At 42.3% G+C, this 23,258-nt stretch overlaps 1 protein-coding gene and 1 long non-coding RNA gene across 10 annotated transcripts in view; both read right to left on the reverse strand.

Annotated features, from left to right (window-relative positions):
• The window catches only part of tns1a (tensin 1a), a 93,870-nt gene extending 84,014 nt beyond the window's left edge, over window positions 1–9,856 (reverse strand). For 8 of the 9 annotated variants that reach the window (XM_044014669.1, XM_044014643.1, XM_044014616.1 and 5 more), the window contains exon 1: window positions 5,307–5,446. In XM_044014669.1, coding sequence (XP_043870604.1) covers window positions 5,307–5,402 — 96 coding nt within the window. In that variant the 5' untranslated portion in view covers window positions 5,403–5,446. Of the gene's footprint in view, window positions 1–5,306; window positions 5,447–9,770 lie in introns of those variants that run through there. The other variant, XM_044014691.1, reaches the window with a different exon arrangement.
• Window positions 9,857–12,176: 2,320 nt separating this feature from the next.
• On the reverse strand, window positions 12,177–23,056 carry LOC122759685. Its single transcript, XR_006358289.1, has 4 exons — window positions 23,028–23,056; window positions 12,810–12,906; window positions 12,580–12,721; window positions 12,177–12,280 (listed from the first exon to the last, which is right to left on the reverse strand). It is a non-coding gene; the product is annotated as an uncharacterized LOC122759685 (long non-coding RNA).
• Window positions 23,057–23,258: the final 202 nt, after the last annotated feature.

The raw sequence follows: 23,258 nt of genomic DNA on the forward strand, positions 1-23,258 counted from the left end.
GGCAGCAGCCATGTTAACTGAAGTGGACTGGTTTTTAAATGGATTTGGTGCCTGGTGTTTGATACATGACAGCCAGTCCTTTCCTGCTGCCAGCTGGTCTAAACTGGGTTGCTAGCAGCCTCTAGTGGCCTCTAACCAACCCTTTAAACACTCACTGCAGATGTTGGGCAATGTTATACATTTCTGCATAAGCATGCAGATTGTGTTTTATTTATCCATTTATTTCTAAATGCTAGAACACCCATTTAAGTGTTACTTCACAACCTGCAAAAAAACAAAAAAAAGCATTGATTTCGGGGCTGCTATTGGGAGTGGTATATTTTCTCAGTACAACATTTTTGCACAGTGAGGTCAGGTTCTTACTCCCTTATTCCCAATGCAACATGCTGGAGCTCAGTGAAAACACACAAGCAGGCAGCCACAAGGACACACACACATGCGCTCACACATTCACTCCACCTCCTACAGAATTGCACTCATAGAAAAGGGGGATTCAGACCATCACGGGAAACTAAAACTCTCCATTACAGCTCAGACTAATGGTGTTAGCAAGCTGCTGTAGTTACTTAACAGCTTGGTGGAAATTTAATATGCACACATATAAACTGGCAAATACACAAAGTAGCGATATTTGACCCACAGCTAGTATGATGCCCGAATATTTTGGGCATTATATAAGACGCAGTGAGAAGAGAGGGGAGAATATTCCGGACGATTTTTACAATTTTTTTGTAAATATGCGGTATCGGCAACCTGTCCTCCAACTGACACATAACTACCACTAGGGGCGCCTATTTTAATAATACAGTAAGTCAAGTTTCCTTAGAAGACAGTCTTGGTATCAGCTGATTATTAGGGATGCAACAACTAATTGATGACCAAATGAATCGCAAGCTACTTTGATTAATCTGTGAATTGGTCTCTTTAAGTGCTTTTTAAATAATTCAAATAAGTTATCTTTGGTTTGTGGACAAAAAAAGACTAATCGATTAATCAAGAAAATAAAAAGCAGCCCTACTGATTATTTACTTAGTGATGCAAGTTATCAAATTTCTGTTCTTAGATACAGCTAAATCATTAAAACCTATGTTTTTCACCCTAAAGTTTTTGATGATATTATGTAGGTTAATATTTAGGTTAACCAGGATATTTATGAAGCAGATGTGCAGATCGGAGAGCCGGACCATAGGTGTTATGGAAAAATTACAACTTGAACTGCATGCGTCATTTGTTATTATTGAACCATTTGACTGTCACTGTTGAACAGTTCTACTTTTTAAAAGAAAAATAAGTCAAACATAGGCCAAAACACATTGGCATCATGTATCGGCCATTGGGTGCCCTGATTTCTAAAAATTCAAATTAGCATCGGGCATAGAAAAACCTACATTGGTCGAGAAGAGAAGAGAAAGAAGTTGAAAGATAAGCGTTCCACATCAGCTCTGCAGTCCCCTCCTCTGTCACTGGAGAACACATCACATTAAAGCTTTAATGCTAGAATAACAAAGCATCTATCATCCTGAACGTGGCAAGGCCAGTCAGAGCCCAAGTCTGCTTCAGAAGATTCTCTGAGCGTGGAAACCTGCACACGCCGCTCGCGGGCAAACATTTCTCACCTTGGAGAGGTAAACTTATTGTTGAGCTTGTGATAAACACAATGTGCGATAAATGAGGTTTTCATGTATATGCTGGAGAGGCAATCTGGAGGGAGCGAATAAGGAGCCATTCAGTGGACAGGTTTCCCATCAGCCTCTTCTCTTTTGGCTGTCTGCACGGCTGCCTGATGTGAATTTACTGCCCCAGGAGACATTAGTTAAATGAATAGGCAGGCAAGTAAACACCAAACACCATGGAGGAGAGGAAACAAAGGGTGAGGAGAAGGAGGCAGGAGGAAATAAGCCACACAAAACAAAAGATATGGAGAAGGAAACATTGAAAGAAAACAAATGAGGAGACAAGAAGAGAGGGGAGAAGGTACAAGGAAATGAGACAAAACTAGGGAATTGGGGGGAAAAGGAGGAAAGATGCAAGGTGAGGAGGGAGGATATGAAAGGGAAAGGAAATGAGAAATGGAGAGGCAAGAAGGAAAAAGGATTCAATGAACAGAAAACAGAAGAAAGAGTAAGGAAAATAAATTGTGAGGATGAGAGATGATACAAAAATTAAATAGTGCACAGGGAAAGGAGAGGAAACATGAGAAGTGAAGATGGAAGGGGACGAATGGATCCAATGAATGAAAGGGGAGAGGCTGATAACCAAAAGAAAATGCAGAAGAGGTGAGGATGGGAGACGAGGAGAGGAGGCTACCCCTCTGTAGTACCACAATAGTGTCACCATAGTAACACACATGGAGAAAACGCACCAACACCACCATCATCATCATCATCATCGCACATCCTCCCTCTCTCTCTCCGCATCTCTTATGAAAGCACCACCCCATTCACAGTCAAACACACACACACACACATCATCAACAAGCCACAATCCTAGCACATCTCCTGTAGTAACCCGGCCCCGTCATGTGGGGACTGCCGTGTGAGCGCCGTTGCCATGGAAACTGAACACCTCACAGCAGTGGTGCTCGGAGAGCCTTACCTCTCCACTTTCACCTCGCGGTCGGTCACGTGGCCGCAACTCTGGCACTGCGGGCTGGAGCAACAGTGCAGCAACAGCCTGAACCGCCGTCGTGTGCACTGTAAAAAGTGACTTTAAAAGACGCAGATCCAGTCAAGTGAGATGGAAGCTGCAGAGCTAGCATTTAAAAATCTGGCTGCAAAGGTGGAAATTCTACAGGTTACTTAGCAGTAAAGAAGTAAAGAAATGTAATGTAATGTATTATCTTCCACATGAGGGTCACGTGGGGTGCCAATCTCAGTTGACATAGGTGCACTCACACCTTTTACAGAGTGTCCAATTTACCTAATCCCCTAATATGCATGTTTTTGGACTGTGGGAGGAAACCCACACATTAGGGAAACATGTTAAATTGAAATACTGGCTTTACTGATAACAACAGTGAATTCACAGTTTCACGGACAGTCTCTTTGGCCGGTAGCGCTACCTGTCCAGTAACGCATTTGAGCTTCGACGTCACCCGCTCCATCTCCCTCCAGCCCTGTACTATATTCTTGCCTCAGGTTAAGAAAATTTGTGGTTGCTGCTGCACGGAGCAGACACACTTTTACTTTTAAATCTCTGCTTTTAGCTGACAGGCAAAAACGAATCAAACAGGTTCGAACTGTATAAGAACAAAACATACAATGGGAGGGTTCGAATCCGGTCTGCCGTCCCCGTGTAATGGCCACAATTTTACATCGCCCCCCTGACAGTAATATTTCACAGTCATCAGCAGAAAGAAAACTAATAAAAAGGTATCCAAGATGGATTGACTGCTATTTTCTCTCTTAATTTACAAGAAAAAGAATAAAAACTTTTATGGAGAGATTATAAATAAAGAAAATGAAATCAAGATGTACTGATCAAAATTGATCAGTGCAGTGATTACATTTATTTACCTTCCTATGTAAAAGGAACAGTCCGAATGTAGTCTAAAGGTATATTATTGGAGCTCAATTTTTAAATACAGGTAAAGGCATGAAGACGAGGCTGCACTGCCGCCGACTCTCTCCGTCCCCCTCTCTCCCGCATAAGGGTCGGCTTTAAAAAAAAACAAAAAACGGTGCTAAAGCTTTCATTTTGCGACCTCTTGATGGTGTGAAATTTTCAAACAAAAGGAAATCCTCTTTCTTGATTGAAGAAAAATAGATGGAGTGCCGAAAGCGAAAGCGCCGCCTGAGCCAAAGCAGTGAGTGAATGAACATAATGGGCTGGGGATTTGTTGTGTTGGGTCAAGGAGATATACACGTAGTGTGTGTGTGTGTGCAAATGCACTAACAAGCTCTGCACGCATTTACACACACACAATCAGAAGAGAGTGCGACAGAGGGGGAGTGTGTGGTGGGATTGAGCATGGTTGTGGAGATAAGGAGCTGCGGCAGTAGGGGTGGGTGGTGGGGAGCGCTGGTGCTGGTGGGGGGGAGTTGGGGCTCGAAGAAAATGGGCCGAAGCCTGCAGCAGTGCCGTGCGCTTTGGTGTCGCCGCACGCACAATCCCGCCATCGCTGGATTTTATGACACCGCCGCCGCCACTGCTGCTGCTGCTGCTGCTGCTGCTTGAACAGTTGAGGGAGTTACAGCACTGCAACACTGAAGTTCCACTTATGAAGTGGTGAAATTACCCCACGTTGAGGATATGAAGGCGTTTGAATAAGGGATGTTTTTACTCAGCGACGACAACATTTCGATTGATGGGACATTTTTTTCCCTAAGAAACTGCTGAGGATGCAGAGCATTACAATGATTGCTTTTCCAAACCCTGGTCCACTGCTATGCTCTAAGACAAAAAAAAAAAAAAGATGAAAGCGAAGGAAAAAAAAAACAGCCTCCAAAAAGCATCCCACCATATAACCATTCATCAGAAGATCACCTAGGGCTCTGTTCCTGGTCCTTGCACATGTGTAAGTGCGCATGTTGGAGTGTGTCACAGGAAACAGTGCCATTAGGACAAGCTAGAGTTGTTCCACATGAATGATTATCTTTTTTGGGGCATAAAGCAAAGATTGCGGTTGCAGGTTTTGTTAATAACGCTGGCTCCTGCAGACACGGACAAAGACACAAAGGTGTGCATTTGGCTGATAACATTCACTGAAGTTGGCCTTTCTTTCTCACTCAACCCCATCAAAAATGAGAAAATACAGCATGGCATGGGAAATGAGTGGGTGTACAGCAGGAGAAAAAAAAAATCTCCCAAACAATGGTGCATCACATTTCTGCAGTTGTGAAAGCAAGGTGACCTGAAGTATGTGGAGAAACTCAGATTGTCCTCCAGGTGCTCGTGGGAGCAAAACAAACCAAAAAAAAAAACAAGAACAAAATCCGATCTCCATGGCTCCACCACCATGTTTATGTGGAGCAGCTGCTGCCTGGAGACCACTTGGAGATGTAACACTGACCTTGAAGCAGCAACTACAAGGGACACCAACCAGCCTTCCAGAGCCTGTGGTCCATGTCGTTTTTGCTGCTACGTCATTTGGTAGTTGAGGTGACGCCATGTCACTGCTGAGTGGTATGACTGAGCTGAGGCCCATCCTGATGTATATTTCATGCAGGACAATAATGCTCTATGTATTTTCTATTGCAAAAGACAGTCACCTGCACAGGCTGAAGCACATCCTCTAAGTCCTTTGATTCCCTCCCCCTCGTTCCCAGCACCCCCCCTCCCCCTCCCTCCCTCTGTGAAAGTCTTACCTTGTCTCGTTTGGCCCCCCGCAGCGGGAAGAAGCAGGCGAAGAGGAACTTGCCCCAGCTGATGACGGCAGCCAGGCACCAGTTGAGGCGAGCCATGCCTGCGTCTGTCCCGTCTCGTCTGCCAGCCTCTTATCTCCCCCAGCCCCTTTTTGGCTCGGGTTAGGATCCTGAAAACCCCACCTGCCCCAAACCCCCACCGCCCGAAAAAAGAACGATGCCAAAGTGGGACGAGATCCCGAACTGAAGGTCTTCCTTTAAAGTGTGCAGTTTTATTCTCCTTTAATGAGGTCTGGTGGTCTTGCTAGCTGTCTGCCTGTGTGTCTGCAATTCCAATTTGTGGGAAGGGGGGACAAGAGATGGGGGGGGATGGGGGTTATGATGTGAGGGTACTGGTGTCCCAGAAACGGACTAGACCCTTGGAAGGTCTAGGAGGACCCAGACTAGAGCATCAAGAGCCTAAAGCTGTCCTCCTGTCCTGCCATCTACCCCCTTTTTTTCTTTCTTTTTAAATCGTCTCCACAGTCCAGTCGAGATGAGTCAGTCCTCAAAGTGAGACGAGCACCGTCGGCTGCATAATGCGAAGAGCCTGGCACTGATCGACGACACTGTTACACATAAACACACTGGCATGCCTGCACTCGTTATCTCAGTCGCAAATGCACACACACATGCACATGTACAATTGTCTGCAAAGAAGGAAGAATTTAAAAAGGAAAAATCAAAAGACGCTGTCCTGACTCCTTGCACATACATCCACAGGGAGAAGAGCCCCCCCTCCCCATCACACAGATCCCCTCTTCCAGGCTCAGGATCCCCGGTGCTTCACACTCACACACTCCTCTCTCTCTCTTTCCCTCCGTGTGCTGCTCTCTCACACATACACACATGCACCGATGCTGCAGCACTCACTCAGCCAGTGTGGGAGGAGGGTAGCAAAAGAGTGAGGGGAGAGAGAGAGAGAGAGAGAGAGAGAGAGAGAAATGATTGGGAACATAACGGTTCACGAGGGGGGTGGGGGCAAAAAAAAAGGGGTTTCTATTGTGAATGACGTATCGCGTGTATTCATTCTGTGTTTTATGTTTTCAGAGTTGAGCCCTGGTGTTTGCCGGAGAGAAGGGGAAACGACACGGAGGAAAAAGTGCGCATCAAGTAGTGATCGCCAGGAGAGGTGGAGCGGGAGTGACAGAACGGACGGAGAGAGTGAGGGGAGGGGGGGAAACAACGACAGTCAGTTGGAAGAGGAGGGAAAAGTGTGTTAAATAATGACGACTGGTGAAAACACATGCGCACACACAAATGGATGTGCAGTGGCTGCTACGAGGCAGGCACGGGGTGAGATGATTGTAGAATGTGTGAGGAACTGGGTCGAAGGCAGCAAAGGAGGGAGGAGAGAGAGAAAGGATGGAGGGTGGAAGGAGAGGAGAGGAGCTGGGTGTTGAATCATTGTGTCCTGGCTGATTATTTCCCTCACACACACACTCTCACACACACACACACAAACGACTGCAGGTGGTGCACAGGCTCGTTCACTCTGCTGCAGTCTCTCTACGCTTCAGTGGGAGCACATTTTTACTGCAGAACGCTTTTCTCTGCTACGTACATCCCCCCCCACTCCGAACCCACACACACACACACACACACACACACACACAATCGCCTCCCAGCCTGTGCACAACTGCCACACCAACACAATCACAACACATCAAAGCAATGAGTGAGAGAAAGTGTGGCGAGAGAGAGAGGGTGCTGTTCTGTCAACCACAGCTAGATTAGCCTGAGGTGGATGAGATGGGTATAAGGGGTTGGGGGAGGTGGTGTTGGTGGTGGTGGTGGTGGGTATGACACAAAATAGTTTGGCCCAATGAGAATTGTGCTATCAAAACATTATACTAATATCTGCTTTATACACAGTACATACGGTGCGTGATGTGTCCTTTTGTTTCTGAATGAACACCATCCGCCAATGACTTGCTTAAAGGGATAAATAGTGTGATTGTAGGAGGTACTTAAGCTTACCTCACCAAAGCGACGCTCACTCTCCTGCACCAAAGTCCATAGAGAAAATTGGTGTTTTTAGCTCACTTGGAAACAGGAGCTGCTAGTCTAGTGCTGCCTCATTTGTGAAGCTTGTGTTACTTGTGTAGAAATAAACAAATGATTTCAGACACTGACGGGTGGGTTTGGTACAGGGAGACAGCAGTTTGAGTCTGTCGCTGCAAATGTTACTCACAATGTTTGTGAGTGAGTGAGTATAACAAATAAACAGTAAAAATGTAACAAAAGATATCTGGAAGCAAGAATAGAATTTGCACTTGCAGCTGTTGATACAACACAATGAGTATGTTTATAATAACATGGCATGCAGCACATACCATGTCAGAATATAGGATTCATACATATAGTATGTATTTATATGTACATATATATACACACATATACATATATACACACACATATATATATACATACACACTCGTATATATATATATATACATATGAAGGGTTTGAGCCTTTTACTATTCCAAAAGAAACTGAAGACACACGAGAATGCCTGAGTACTTGTCTGCAGCCATAAGACAAATGTGTCTCCAAAAACGCAAATGGACCCAGAAATGCAAAGCAGACAGGACGCCCCCCGCCCCCCCCCTTCATGTCAATAATATTAATGATGTTGTGGAGCTGCCTCCTTTTACACTGAAACTGGGCTGCGTTTGTTAGTAGTTTGCAGCAGAGCAACAACGTAATGTGGGATTATTTTTGCTCTCTGCGGCGCACATGAAAACAGGAATATGTTTTTGTGCAGCCTGGTGCTGGACATCTCAGTGTGAGACTGGGCATGTGTCCCACTCTCTTGGCAATGCGCTGACCTTTCTCATTAGGCATAAGCAACTTGCATAATCACTGCTGACTTCTATTGACTGGCCTGTCACACTGTCTATCCCTTTGACGGGAAAACCTGTGAAAAAGTGCAGCCGACAAAAAAATAACTTCAGTGTGTGTGTGTGTGTGTGTTCTTCCATTAGAATTACGTGATGTCACACGAGATGATGATGTATTTAGAGATACTGTATACTGATATACTATTAATGTATGCAACAGTCTTTGAGGTATAACAACCTCACGTTTCATTTGTTTTCGTTTCATTTATTCATGCTTTTTTTTGCCTTTAATGTTCAAATAAAACTGATTGGACCATAGTTAGCTACTCAGATTGTCATCTTTTACAAGAGTGTCCTGGCCAAGACAGGCAGCAGCATAGTCACACACAAACACATGGGGGACACAAACATCAAAATCACTTATCATCCAAAACTGCAAACATTTCAGGGTCAGCTACAGAAAAAAAGCCAGATGTTTCTGCCTCCAAGTCATTTATTTTCCTTTTAAAAGTGTTCAATGAGACCAACTCCTTTTGTTTGAAAGTTTTCTGTAACATGTTACAGGCAGAGGGAGCAGCAAACCTAAACACTTTCTTTCCCAGTTCAGTTTTGACTTTTGGAACAGACAGTAAGAACAAATCCCCAGACTGAAGACTATAAGTCCCAGTATTATTTTGGTTAATGTAAGAAGGACAAAAGGTAAGAAGGAATAAAACCTAAGTTAGCCTGAGTCCATGTATTGATAAGGAGGACCATCCAACCCGTTCATACAGTGTACAGTGTCAAGAGCATGTAAGCTTTTAGACGAGGCTTGCATGTATACAACATCACCGTATTCCAGAACAGACATGAAAGTGGCAGCAACCAGTCTCTTTTTTGATTTAAAAGAAAGGCAGGATTTGATTCTAAAATAAAAACCCAGTTTCAGGTTCAATCTTTTTGCCAAATGGTATTTCAAAGGGTATAAAAAGGAGCTATATGTAAAAGTTGAAGCCACCACTATTTAAAATGGGTACTGCGAGACAAATTTAAAATAATGGAGAGCTTTGTCCCTCCTCCACAGACTTGAGGCTTTGTAATTTGTAAAAAAAAAAATTGGTTGGCTAAAAATAATAGGTTATATCAATGGACACAATGTTTCAGGAAAACAAATTTTAGTTTCTTCAGCATTTAAAAAAAAAAATTAAATTAAATATTAAATATCAAAATAATAAAAACACAATAAAACAATTCAAATACTTAGTTGTGTTTTCATGTTTTCTCTCTATTGGCATCGCCACATGTGGCTGACCTGTGTGGCAGGGAGGATGCTGGCGAGTAGCGAGAGTTCATGTGATCACATTGGCCCACGAGTGGTCTTGTGACACTGAATCCTGCTCACTGCTGCAGCAGGGAGGGCTTCTGCTGCAGCATTCAGGGAACGTGTGGAGTTTCAGTGTGTGCGTTTCGTCAGTTTTTGCCAAGTCATTTAAATACACCATGATGCCAATTTGCATATCTGGTAGAACAACGATATATATATCTCGCCTATCCCCTACTAAAATATAATGGATAATAATCAGCCAATCGTAAAAAAGCAGCTCACCGTCAGACTCGTGGAGATTTTGCCGGCGTCCACGATTGGAGACCGGATAGCCACGCTGGTGGCAATGAGACAGCTGGAACAGCCTGCTGCACACGCGCTACAAGAGAAACAGGAGACAACAGCAGGAGGTGCAGAGTTTAGTTTTCTGCACCAGCATCCCATTCACATTCAGCGCACAGAGTGTGCACTGTACTGAGCAGACAGCAGATTAGGTCCCATCGCACACATCATTCACTAAAACGCAGATTCATCTGGCTTCAGTTTCTCTCCCACTCACACTTACATACTTCTCCTCCATTGTAACTCTTTTTTTAAATTTTATTTTAATTTCCTGAGCCAACAGTTGCGATATTTGTGTTTTTTACCTTCTCTCCAACAAAATGTACACAACACAGCTCGTCCATCGGCTGTGTGAATATTCTAGTCCTGACTCCTGCGTGCAGGGAGCCATATTCAACACATCGTAATACATAATAATGACAACACCGTGTTGTATCAGAAACATCCCTCTCCCTCTCATCTAATCCAAGAGAAAGCTCTGCAGAGATAGAGGTGACCCCTGTGGCCTGTGATCAATGAGTCAGTCTATTAAGTGAAGGTGCTTTGATCAGTAATCCTACAATGACAGTGCTCACTGTACTTCGGTGATCTCCACATGAACCGGCCGTCACGGGTGTTTGACTTCGTATAGCCCCCCCCCACCCCAAAACCGTGAGATTTTCCTCTTTTTCCCTTAAAATAAAATCAAGGTAAAGATTCTTCTGGAACATGCTCATTAGGATCACAGTGTGTGTGTGTGTGTGTGTGGGGTGTACATCACCGCTTCAGGTGACAGGTTCATCTTTAGAGGGAGCAGATTATGTGGCGGGACAGTGCTTGGATGTGCTTAGAGTGGAGGGCTATGAGCGCTGACGCTTCTGGGGCCTGCTGCCAAGAGAAACTCACTTATCCAGCAACGTCTACTCCCCCTCCCCTCTTCTCCCCTCCCCCAACACACACACACGTGTGACTTCCAACCTTTCGTTTTTGACCCCAAGGGAAAAAGGAGGGCACCAGGGAAATGGGGAGATAATGAGGCTATTGACAGAGAAGTGGACCACTTCTCTCTCGGGACATGAGCGACAACATGATTGGTACTTCATGCTTTTACTTTTATTTGTAAAACTTTGACAAAGTGGAGGTGAAGCTTAATGCAATCTGGACGCTTGTTGAGTTCTACAAATGCAACGTTTGCCAACAACTCACACAGGACAAGTACCTTTGACAGATTAGCCAGACTGTCGACATCATGTCAAAAAGGATTGTTGAGGGTTTTCGTTGTATGGAGGTCCTGCTACCGTTTCGATCTACTCCTATGATATCTTGAGAGTTTGCAGCACTGAATTTTGTAAACCTCATACCAAAGTCCACAGAGAAAATCAACAATTTTACATTACTACACAGTGGTGTTATTGATCGACTGCTGCCTCTTTGATGAGTTCGGACTTTGGTGCGGGAGTGTGAGGAATATAAAAAACCATCAACTTCCTTGAGGTATTGAGGTGTAGTAAACTTTAGTAATTGTAGATTTTAGTAGGTGAGCATAAACAAGCATTGTAACTGAATTATACCACCCAGATCACAATCATTTATGAACTATTTACATTCTTGTCGACACTTGCAAAATTTCAAAGCGCCAATTGTTATTTTCACAAATAGATGACGGATTTTTGTCAGATTTACCGTCTAATAGAGTGGACACAGGATCTGGACACAGCAGCAGCAGCAGGCTAAAGGTACTCCGCGATGTAAAAGCTCCCGATAAGCGGCAATCAGGTATCAGCCAGACGACAGCAGCATAATGCAACTCAACAGCACCGTTATCGTCTCAATCAGCTGCAGGCCGGGGGCCAAATTAGAATCGACCTCCGACTCGCCACTGCATTTCTTCAAGTTTAGAAGCCGGAGGTTGAGGTTTAGTGATATATAACGGTCACTGAAATAATGCAAAGACTATATTGAGCGAGTAGTCACAATTTTAAAAACTTAAAATCATAGACACGATGTAAAAACTGGTGCAGTCACCAGGTTTCTAAAAAGTGCTTGAAACCTGTATTTTACATCGGGACTTAAAACTGGTTCATGTTAACCGAGAATTCCGCTTGTTCTACCATGAAAAATCTGAAGGCTGTCCGTCATTTTGACAGATTGAACACTGAGGGCAATCTACCGGAACGTCAAATAATTCACACACACACAACACCGTCAATAACCTCTTGTAGACCACGTGCAACAGTGGCACCAGCAGCTGCAAGCCCGTGCAATTAAATATACTTGTTTAATTGAATTTCATAATAATGCACATAAAAAAAACAGTATAATACTTTATATTTATTATAATACTAAGCATCAATGTGAGGTAGAGAAGAAATGCACATCGCTGGCTGTTGACTACAGCATTTCCTCCACTGATGTAGGCCTCTCCCTGCTCCTCTGGCAGATGCACCATGGTAGTCCTCCCGCAGACACAGCTGGGAGGGGGTATGAGGTAAATGGCAGATCACATAAAATATCAGATTTGTTGAATATATCTTGACACAAATATTACTTGATAAGCAATAGCTTGCATTTAAAAAAAAAAAAACAACAATTTAGAATATTATTCTTAAGTAGAACAGAAACTTAAAGCAGCTCTATGGTAGCAGCAAAATCGCTAAAAACAACCGTACAAATAACAGTGTAAATGAATAAATACTAATAACAGTGTTGGTAAAAACAGTCAAGAACAGTCTGAATTAAAGACCCTGCATTTACAAAGACTACTGCTTACACGTTTACATGCAATCCTCTGCAATTAAACTCTTGACTCATCGGGTGTTGAGGGCACACAAGGCGACCCCAGAGTGATGCACCTCAACGGCGTGGTGCCATCGTCCCTCTACGTGTAGCAGACTCTTCTCTCTCAAAACTCTCTAGACAAATAGAAGAAACGTCACACATTCACAACAGAAAATGCTAAAATGTACTTTTAGATTTATATTAGCTGTACCGTTGGCTTACCGGTGTGCGTTCCATGTTGCTCTCAGTACATGAGCGTCTGTTGCCGTCGAAACGAAGCATGCACGGCAGGCTTCGCCGATCCTCCGTCCCTCCCCTCCTTTTTCCAATGTATGACAGACGTAGTTTCACTCAACCACTTTACTCTCGACACCAAACTCCCGACTTCATCTATAAACGGTCTCAATTCCTAGTTTCAGGTCTTCATCGGTAGGACATCCGTTTTGTGAATGAAATCCCATTTAGAGTCAAATAGACCAGCAGTCCTCAACCTTTTTGCGTCATGGACCAGTTTCATGTAAAACAATATTTTCACGGACTGGTATAGAAACAACTAAAAACTAAGAAAGGTGCTTATGCAGAGCGGGCTCGGTGTGTGAGAATCACCTGTAGCAATAAAACTATATTTTAAGTAGGAATCCTGATGTTGTCTACTGAATTCCGTCTCCTCTTTGGGCCTTTTTCCCTTTCCAAAGAAGATCTCCAAAGACTCATTTTATGTTTTTGACATACCATATCACGTGACAGAGAAGATTGTTTTTTTTTCTCAAAATAAAAGATCTTTCAGACTCTGATGATCAATAAAATACTTCTATTATTCAGTCTTTCTGTGGGCCCCAGTACCAAATGTGTGTCCCGGTAGTTGGGGATGTCTGAAATTTATGAGGGCATGGACACAGCACCATTGACAGCTACTAGGATATAAAGTTGAGCTACTTGATAACTTGACCTATGCGTTAATATTTTTTTTCCTGAAAATGCCTCAGTTGCTTCAAATCATTCTCCTTCTGGTCATCACAAGCCTGAAACATAGTGGAAGGATAGTGTACTGTCCATTTGGTGCAAAATTGAAAAACAAAAACCCTAAGGGAAGATCTCCCCACACCACCACCCCTCCATCCAACACATACACCGCATCTTTGTGCTGACTTGGCTCTACTCTGACATGCTTTTAGCCCCGCTAATGTAGCTACCTATGTAGGTTAAAGACCCCCTTGCGGTCGACAAAACACACCAGTGCCTGGGGAGACATCTCAAGGTGAACACCGTGTTCAGATCACGCACACGGCCCCGTTCACGGGGACCGGCAACAGCAAATAGGACAGGAACAGCAATGTCACAGACACACAATTCAGCTGTGGTTGATTTATTCTAAGTGGCAGCGGAGGAAGAAAACATTGTGATAAACACGATCGAGGCACATTTTAAAACAACTGCATCTGAATTACAAGAATTTAAACAAAGTACTGTAAGCACGTGCAAGGAATCAACTTTTCTTCCCTGATAGATGGAGCCTGCTCCACTTCATTTTATTCTGTCTGCTTTGCTTAGGATTTCGCAGACCTCCTAATTCCCTAAATGAGCCATGAAATCAATGGGAAGACAACAAGGTCTTACTCAGTCTAATTATATGCATTTATCACCAATCACAGCCTTGGATTTGACTTTGCTGTACTGTGGAGGCAAAGTGATAGTCCAGTCCCGGACAGTTTAAGCAAGACTCAGCAACGTGATATAAAGTGGGTGGGGGGGGGTTATAAGTGATTTGCAGAGCTGGGGATAAAGATGAGAGAAAATACCCGTGAAACCAGAGGGAGGAGGGGTGCACAGTATGGACGAGGCGGTATGTCTTCACAGAACATTGCCTTTTAGACTGCATGAGAGGAGGCAGAGCGTGGTCCTTCGCGCTCCTCCAGCCTTTCACGAGAAAATGCAGTAATCCCTGCAATTACAGTGCAGCAGAAAGATACAGAGAACTGTCTGGACCAATCTGCAGGAGACTTTGAGTTTCAGAAATGGAAGTCATCAATCTGACGCCGTGTTCTTGGCAGGTCGCCTTGCTCACGCCTCGTCTCTATGAACTAAACAAGCGCACACCTTCTGTTTCAAAAACCCTCATCGACGTTCCTACAGTAACAATCTGTTGATCGTCGCGTCCGATCAGAAAAACTCCTGTATGTGTCGTTCTGGAGGGCAGGGACCAACTACACAGTTTGTTATTTAATTTGGTCGCCGTGACGCAGCATGGAAATGTTCATAGAAATGAACTTTAAAGATAAGATGCAATTGTGTACAGCCTGATATTTCCACAAGAAGACATACAAATAGAAAGGTTTTTCTATTGTGAAATTATGCTTTCAATACACTATATATTATAATTTCTATTAGGGCTGCAACTAACGACTTTAGTTTCTATCGTTTAGTCCATAAAATGTTGAGTAATATTGATCAGAGTTTGTCAAACCTGGAAATGACGATGTTCTCAAATGACTTGTTTTGTCCACAAAACCAAAACGATTGCATTTTAATGATTTCTTTGTTACATGGAGCAAAGAAACTAGACAATATTCACTTTTAAGAAGCTGAAAAGTCACAGAGACTGGTTTTAATTCTTTAGAAAACACTCTATATATATACATATACATACATACATATATATATATATACATATATATACACACATATATATATATACATATACATATATACATATATACATACATACATATACATATACATATATATACATATACATACATATATACATATATACATATATACATATACATACATATATACATATACATATATACATACATATACATATATATAAATACATATATAAATACATATATATAAATACATACAGTATATACATATATATATATACATAAATAAGTTGTGACATTTTTAAGTTTGGCTGCTATGAGATATGCTGTGCTACATATTTTAAATACAATATTAATGTGTAAAAAACAATTTTTGCACACTTCATGAGGGTGATTTCAAAACCAGCGTCCTTTCTCTGGACACATGTGACATCAAGTGCCCAGTGGCCTTGAACAAGAGCGAAATATAGAGACATGAGAGGGAGAGGACAAACTGGATAGCCAATACTTAACTGGCACACCGAGTGACAGTACATTTACATAATGGCACTGACGTCCGTCTATTTCTGAGTAAAAAAGACCTTGACCATAAAAAATTTATAAATAAAGCAAAGGCAGAACACATGAGGTGCTTGGAGCAATTCTCCTCTGGAAATCTTCTCATCTCAGCTGAGAGAAGAAATAAAAAGGGACAAACTGGGAAAGGACACAGCAAAGTGGACGTCAACACAGACACAGAGAGAGGAGGTCAAATTTATAGCGGAGACTGAATGGGGTGACGATTACAAGGAGAGATTAAATGGATGTGGAGAGAAAATAAGGATGGTCCCGTAAAAATTATGAAAACAAACATGTCTGTTGCCAAATCAACCATCTCTTAAAAAGATGGTGTGGTTAAGGAAAAACTGATGTTAGCCACTTAACAAAAGGCTATAGAATCTGCACCCACTTAAGGCTCTCTCATCTAAAGACTATGTTTTATGCCATCTAGAAACTCAAGCTTGTAAAACACTCACTCCCTGCACCAAAGTCCATAGAGAAAATCAGCAAATTTTCATCAGCGCAAAAGGGAGTCGTCGATCCACTTCTGCCTCCATCAGTAAGTTCAAACGTGTATTTGTTTTTATGACTGATGTTTGAAATACTTTGTTTGGATTTAATAAAGTGACAAACTTATCAAACAAGGCTGCAATAGACCCGCATCTCATGTATTCCTGTGTGCTAAAAATGCAGATTTTTCTCTATGGGATTTGGTGTGAACGATTTACAAATTTGAGCTTCTGGCGGGAAAAGGGTGTCGAATGGTGAGATATAGCGGTGGACATATAAGCAGGTGTAGAGTTTATTATCCTTTTGTTGAAAATGTGTCAATATACCTCATAACAACAAGTTAAAAACCAATAAAACTATGTTTATGTTATTACAATTGTGTGGTTACAGGGGTAAAACACCAAACTAACACTACAGTTGAATCTTCAACTTTGTCTGAAAATAAAAATGCCTCATGGCAAACATTTCAGAGGGTTCAGAGCGATATCCAAAGTCACGAGAGGCAGTGAGCAACGTCTCTCCCTCTCCTGAGGGAATTATGGGAAATGAACCGCTCTAAAGGCCTTGCATATCCAAAAGGGACACAACTTCAGGCGTCGCTGCCAAAGTGTCACAACACTGGCAGGCCACGATACACTGTCACACAGACCCTACAAGAAACTGTTAGAGCTGCACATAACATATTTATGATGAAATGGATTAAAATACACATCAATTACCAAACTGATTTTTAGTGGCTAAAAATTGATGGCGGTAGCTGTGATAATTTGATGGTATGATTGATATATAGGTGACTGATTAAAAGGATAAGCTGAGATGGACATGTTTTATATGCACAGGAAACACGTGGCTGCAAACGCCAACGACTGACCAGAGCGACGACGATGCTTTCCTCTCCCTGCCTTCGCCTGGCGCTGGTGCACTGTTGCCATGGGAGATGTTTATGTAAGCCATGTCTAATCCTGTTAATGGTTACTGCAGCTGCTGAGCAGCATAAGTGCTTGGCAATGCTGTATTGCAAAAAATGTCTATCTGCTACTGTATGCCCTTTTATGGAATACTGTCTTTTTTTTTTTTAATCTGAAACAAGTGAAAATTGTCCACTTTTGCCTGGGGAAGACTCGTTAAAGGGGCATACACGTAGAAATTAATTAATAAATAAATTCTTTGTATACAGGATTTGCAGTCATAAAGCTTTTTTTTAATTTTAAATTAATCTTAAACCATCAATCTCCAAATTCTGACCAAAAGAGCATTTTATTTATAACCTGAATTATAAGGTGAATTCTACTGCTCAAAAACACCCAGTTGTGCTGCAGTTTGAAGGGATAAATGCTTCTTTGCTCTGCCACTGTATTCACATAAATGCTCCCTCATTCAGGGCTGATAGGTTTGACTGACAGATCCTGTTTCACATTAAGGATGCAGCAAACACAATCTTGCATTGTTTCGGTGAAAAGGTACCCACTGCAGCTTTAGGTCAAGGTCATTTTTAAAAATGAATGAGAACTCGCTGATGCTAATCCCGTAACTTCTACCAGGAGATAAAATTTCTATGCCTGCCCAAACGTGATCACATGTGACCAAAGATCTTTTGTGTCGGCACAGCTGAAGAGACAATAAGTGAAGGCAAGACACAGAAAGCGGAGAAGGATCCTGCGATGCAGCCTTGTATCCTCACATCTCTAAAGTGTATATGGCCCTGTCACTGAAATGGATTTTGTCCGGGACAATCCAAAGCATCACGGACCATAAACCCCAACCTTAGCTGCCTTATCTTCAACCTTCACCGCTGTCGTGAATTATAACCTTTAGATAATTTTTTTTGACGATTATCCTTTTATTAATGGCAGCATTATTCAGTACGTGAACACTGTGTCCACCATCTTCTACAAGAAAGGAGTGGCATGGGAGAAGTCTGAGCCTAATTATTCTGATGAAGGAGCACACCGTATGAACGAGTCACACGAAAGAGGATTATACAGACATGAAAGAGAAGAGCTTGAGCCAAAGCAGACGTGGATGATGACACGTCACGTACATACAGTTCATGGAAGAGCCTATATATGCGTGCATGTCTCCTGGTTCCTGGTCTCCTCCCCCCATTTTCTCTATTGTCTTTTGCCCCATTGGTTTTATTACAGCTTCTTGGCTGAGGTGACTTGATCACTTGATCTCTTGAAGTCCAACAATAGTGTCATTGTGGCTTTTGGTATAGCTACAAATGGGACTTGTCAACCTGTATTCAAGACAAAAGGACATTTTGAGCACGACATGCTTTGCATTCAAATTTGACAACACTGTTGCTAGGCAACGCAAGCTAGCTTGTGGGTAGCATTAGGAATATAGACGGGGGGGAAAAAAATAGTTGGGTGGGAATCTTTTCTGAAGACATTATGAACTCGACACACACTGCCTGACCAAAAATGTCAAGCTAGCTTTGACTACAACATTGCTCTGACTATCTTATGCTATACATTTATTTCAATGTACAATACGGTTATACATGTGTATATGTGCCAATACGCATGTGAAAATAGTGACTCATGTTCCCTGAACCAGTCTTTCACATTTAGAGCCCAATTAATCCTTACATTGTCACCTTAGAATATGCCCAAAAAACCTGGTAATTGAGTATATTTACTCGTATATTTTCAGCGATTACTAGAGGGTGAGATATAGTGGTGGAGATATAAACGGACTTAAAGTGGTGACTCCTGTCTGAGGTCAACAAAGGGAGCTAAAACTGCAAGAACACCATCAATGGACTTATCACCGAACATCACCAGCCAATATTTAGACTTTTAGAATTTTCACAAGCCCTTTGCACTGCTGTCATTTTGACCCTTGTTTGCTGGAAAACTACAACTAAATGGTGTATACATATATATATGTTACTTTTCTATTCTTGACACCAAATCAGAGCTGCGTCACATTGAAGTTCTGCCATTCAACCATTCTTCATACAGCGCTTAAATTGCTTACATCTGTAATCTTCCGATATGTGATCTGTCAAAAATGTCTTCCATGCCTGTTGAAAACTAAACTACAGTTGCCTGGTTGTCAACTATAACTATATCCTAAACTTCCCATCATAAGAGAACAGAAGAGACTACAATCCTTTCCATAGGCTGACGAGTACCATCCATGTGCAGGAAACCAAGCTTGATCCGTCGCTCTCCGCTCTACACTGTGCCAACACTGCACAGCAGCCAGGCCTCTTGCCCATTAAACACAGTTTTGTTCTACTCAGCGCGTCATCATCATTCTAATGCATCTGCTGATCACAGCACATGGAGGAACATTAAAACACAGGCTGCGTCTGTTGCCAGGTGACCAAGGGGCCGCATGTCAATCCTCCCAAAACTCTTTCCTCTGTAATTCCCTCTTTACAAGTTCAGTCAAAACAGAATTTTCAGGAGCGGAATAAGAAAGAGTCCTGATGGCATTTTTGATGCAACATCAAGATCAGAGATGAATGGAGCGATTGTTTGTGCAAACTGGTTAATGTAATACAATTTATCAGTTTGGTCATTTTTTCTCTTCTTCTCATCATTAGAGGTCACTCATTCTTACACAGTGAACCTTTAAAAGTCAAATTTGACAGTGACAATCCTTACATATTAATGTTCCAATCGGTATTAGCAATCGCCGTTTTATATGGGAATCCAAAATAAAACCCCTTCTTCTTTTCAAAAACATAAGTGTATATGATCATGCAAATACACATTTTGTACAGTGAAAAGCTAAAAACCTGGACAAATCGCATCAGAATACCCTCAGCTTGCCAGTACAGCACAGCCAACATTTTGTCATTTGCTGTGAAAATGAAAACATGTACAGTATATGGATAAGCACTTTTGTGTTTGTGATGAAAGCTGTTGTGTAAAGGGACAAATCGACTCCCACCAGCCAGCACAACACAGCGGCTCAGTCATGTATGACATTTGCAATCACGCAGCGCATGTATCGTCACCACTACATGTGCTATAATTCACACGGCGTCCTACGTCTACCATTTTAATGTTGAAGCCTGCGGTGAGGAATAAGGTTTCTGCGCCTTTGGACATTCTTTGGACCAAACTGACTGTTGGCATCTGCCTAATGTCTGGTTTAACACTGACAAACTGGTTATCCCGACAAATGGTTTTCTCCAATGCCAGAGGCCAGGGGTGCAGGACAAGTTTGAAATGGTACGCCAAGCTCATTAGAGGAAAGACAAACCAGCAGTCGACAGACATATGTGCCAGCACAGTAGCAGCAACAGTGGGGTGGCAAATCCCATCCTTGACAAGGTCAGCGGTTGGATTAGAGATCCGTGATCGGACAACCAGCATATTTTGCTCCACCACGTATGAACATTTGACCATTTCCAAGCTCACACAAGGAAGAAAACCCACTAAAAGCATGAAGGTAATATGATAAAGACAAGTAGGAAAAAACTCCCCAGCCCCTGTATGATTTCATCATTTACAAAAACAAAGAACCAACCTCGAAAGGGAGCCAATTAGAGAGTGAGAAACAAATGTAAACAAGGTTTTGAAACAGTCACAGTGAAGGAATTCACCCTCAATTCGGATTTCCAACTTGGAAAGTCAAAGCAACGTCACAAACCTTGACAAAAGTATTCCAAGACAGTGCTGCCTTACTCGTCAATAGTTTAAAACAATAACTCATACTCATGTCGACTGGTATTGCTAATCGCAATGGTTAGCCTGGCCTTGTGTCCATGTTTCTGACTTCCTATGCAAATGGTATGCATTGAACAAATGAGACAAATTGGCAATGCATAAAAAGGGAAACAGAGAGGGAATGAAACTAGAAAGTAAACTAGATACGATACACAATAATACAAAATAAAACTCCACACAAAGCCAAGACAATTTTCCCCATGGTAAACGGAACTGATCACTTTTATACGATTCTATAAAGCAGGTAAAACAACTAGCACAGTTTTACATGCCACCCACATGAGGCTGTGACATCTTGCTGTTCGGGAAAGAAGCACCCGTAATGTACACACCATGACACACCAGGAGGAAACCGCTGAGTCGCTGTGTCAGGGACTCGCCTGTGGATCAGAGCAGCATGGAAGCCAAATGTGTTACATCCTTCCAGGCTAATTTAATTAAAAGTGCCATTTATTTTCTCATTCATCTTCCACACGGGGAAAACTACCATCTCCACAAGCAGAATCTTCATGTGGTGAATTCACTAGGGACTGTTCAGATCTGTGGGAGTGTTGGATCATCTTAAGAAGAAAACAGGGGATTTGATTATGGGCTTGTGAATGATAACAGACTTTGAATTTCAACTCTTGTGCAAAAGGTGTGAAAGATAACGTTAGCTTTTTCAGGCACCAAATTAACAAATGGATTACTCTATACTAGAAAATATGTTCTATACCACTTTTTGGTCCAATATCATACCAATATCACAAACCTGAATTTGAATTCTACTTCTACTGACACTAATATCGGTCCAACAAAAACAACAACTGTTAATAAGACACCTGCGTTAATGCACGTACAACCTAGCAATAACCAGCCACGTCAAAAACATGATGCCTCAAATACAACGCATCTCACTCTCATCCTTGTCACATTAACGTGGTATCGAAAAAGTCTCTGTGAAACCGATTAAGGGTTCATAGTTTGTCTTGGATTTTATTTTTCTGATATCAAATTCAGTGTGCCTTCTGCTACAATAACAAGTCTGCGCTTTCAATAACAGTACAGTAGAAACATGGCAACCCAAGACGCCACCTTGGTGCATTCCATTTGCGGTCAGATGTCAGAATTTCTCCAACTCTGATACTCAAAACAACGTAACCAACCTCAACACCACCGCATAAACACTGCTAATTTTACCATTAATAGCACTTGCGTTACACAGAAAATCAGTTGTATACCCAGTACTGTTAAAATGTTAAATGTTGCTATGTATTATATGCTGTCCTATACAATATTGAAGGGCAGGATGAATATTAATGATACAGTTGTGGCACAGACTTTTCTACTTGGAAAAAAAACAAAAGAAAAATCATACATCACACTGGAAAAGACCCACACAAATGTCTCACGGTCTAATCTCACCTTGGATCACTCGTCATGCACAGACAAACCGAAATACACAGTACAGGCACACTGCCCACATTCTGTGAAGATGTGCAGCGGCGTATGAGTTTTTTCAGGCCCGGCAGGAGGATTTGACATTGTATAGTTGACGACTGTGTGATATGAGGGGTGACCCGAGTGTGTGGAGGGTAAACGGAGTGACTCCCGGGGGGGGCAGCTTGTTCTCTGTAGCCCTCTTTTAGAGTTCGGACATCTCCCAGGATGCTGAGAGATTAATGAAGCTGCACTGGCACTGTGATCCCTTACAGGACACACTCACACAGACACCATTCATTTCAGATCAGTTTCCATGTGCCTGCACTGATGTGAGCTTAAAAGGGATAGTTCAGGTTTATTGAACTGTGGCAGTATGAGGTATTGACACATCATCAATACTTTCACGACTTTGTCAAGCAGCCTGGGACCCTGAACACTTGCTCTCACTTATAACCTGGCTCCCAGCAGCCAGGGACAAAGAGGGAAACTAAGTTTGTTGACTGCTCACTCTCCAGCACCAAACTCCATAGGGAAAATTAGCAATTTAAGATCACAGAAGATATAAGTTGATGCCCGACTGTTGCTTCCGTCCCGAAGTTCAAATGTATTAAACTATGACTTTAGCACTTGAAAATCCTTTTAGATTGACCTGAGTGACACAAACTTACCAAATGAGACAGCAGTAGACCAGCAGCTCCTTTATCCCCTGCAAAATAAAAACCTCAATTTTATACATGGACTTTGGTGTAGGAGTTCATTCAGTTTACAAACTTTTCTTTCCAGTTGGAAATCTAAACGCCAAGATAAGAGAGCAGCGTTATTAGGATGTCATAGACTTAAGCAGGTGTATATTTTATTAAGTGGGCTTTCTGTTAAGTGGCTAAAATCTGATTTGTTTT

Source organism: Solea senegalensis, linkage group LG2 (genome assembly GCF_019176455.1).
Source record: "Solea senegalensis isolate Sse05_10M linkage group LG2, IFAPA_SoseM_1, whole genome shotgun sequence".
NCBI lineage: Eukaryota > Metazoa > Chordata > Actinopteri > Pleuronectiformes > Soleidae > Solea > Solea senegalensis.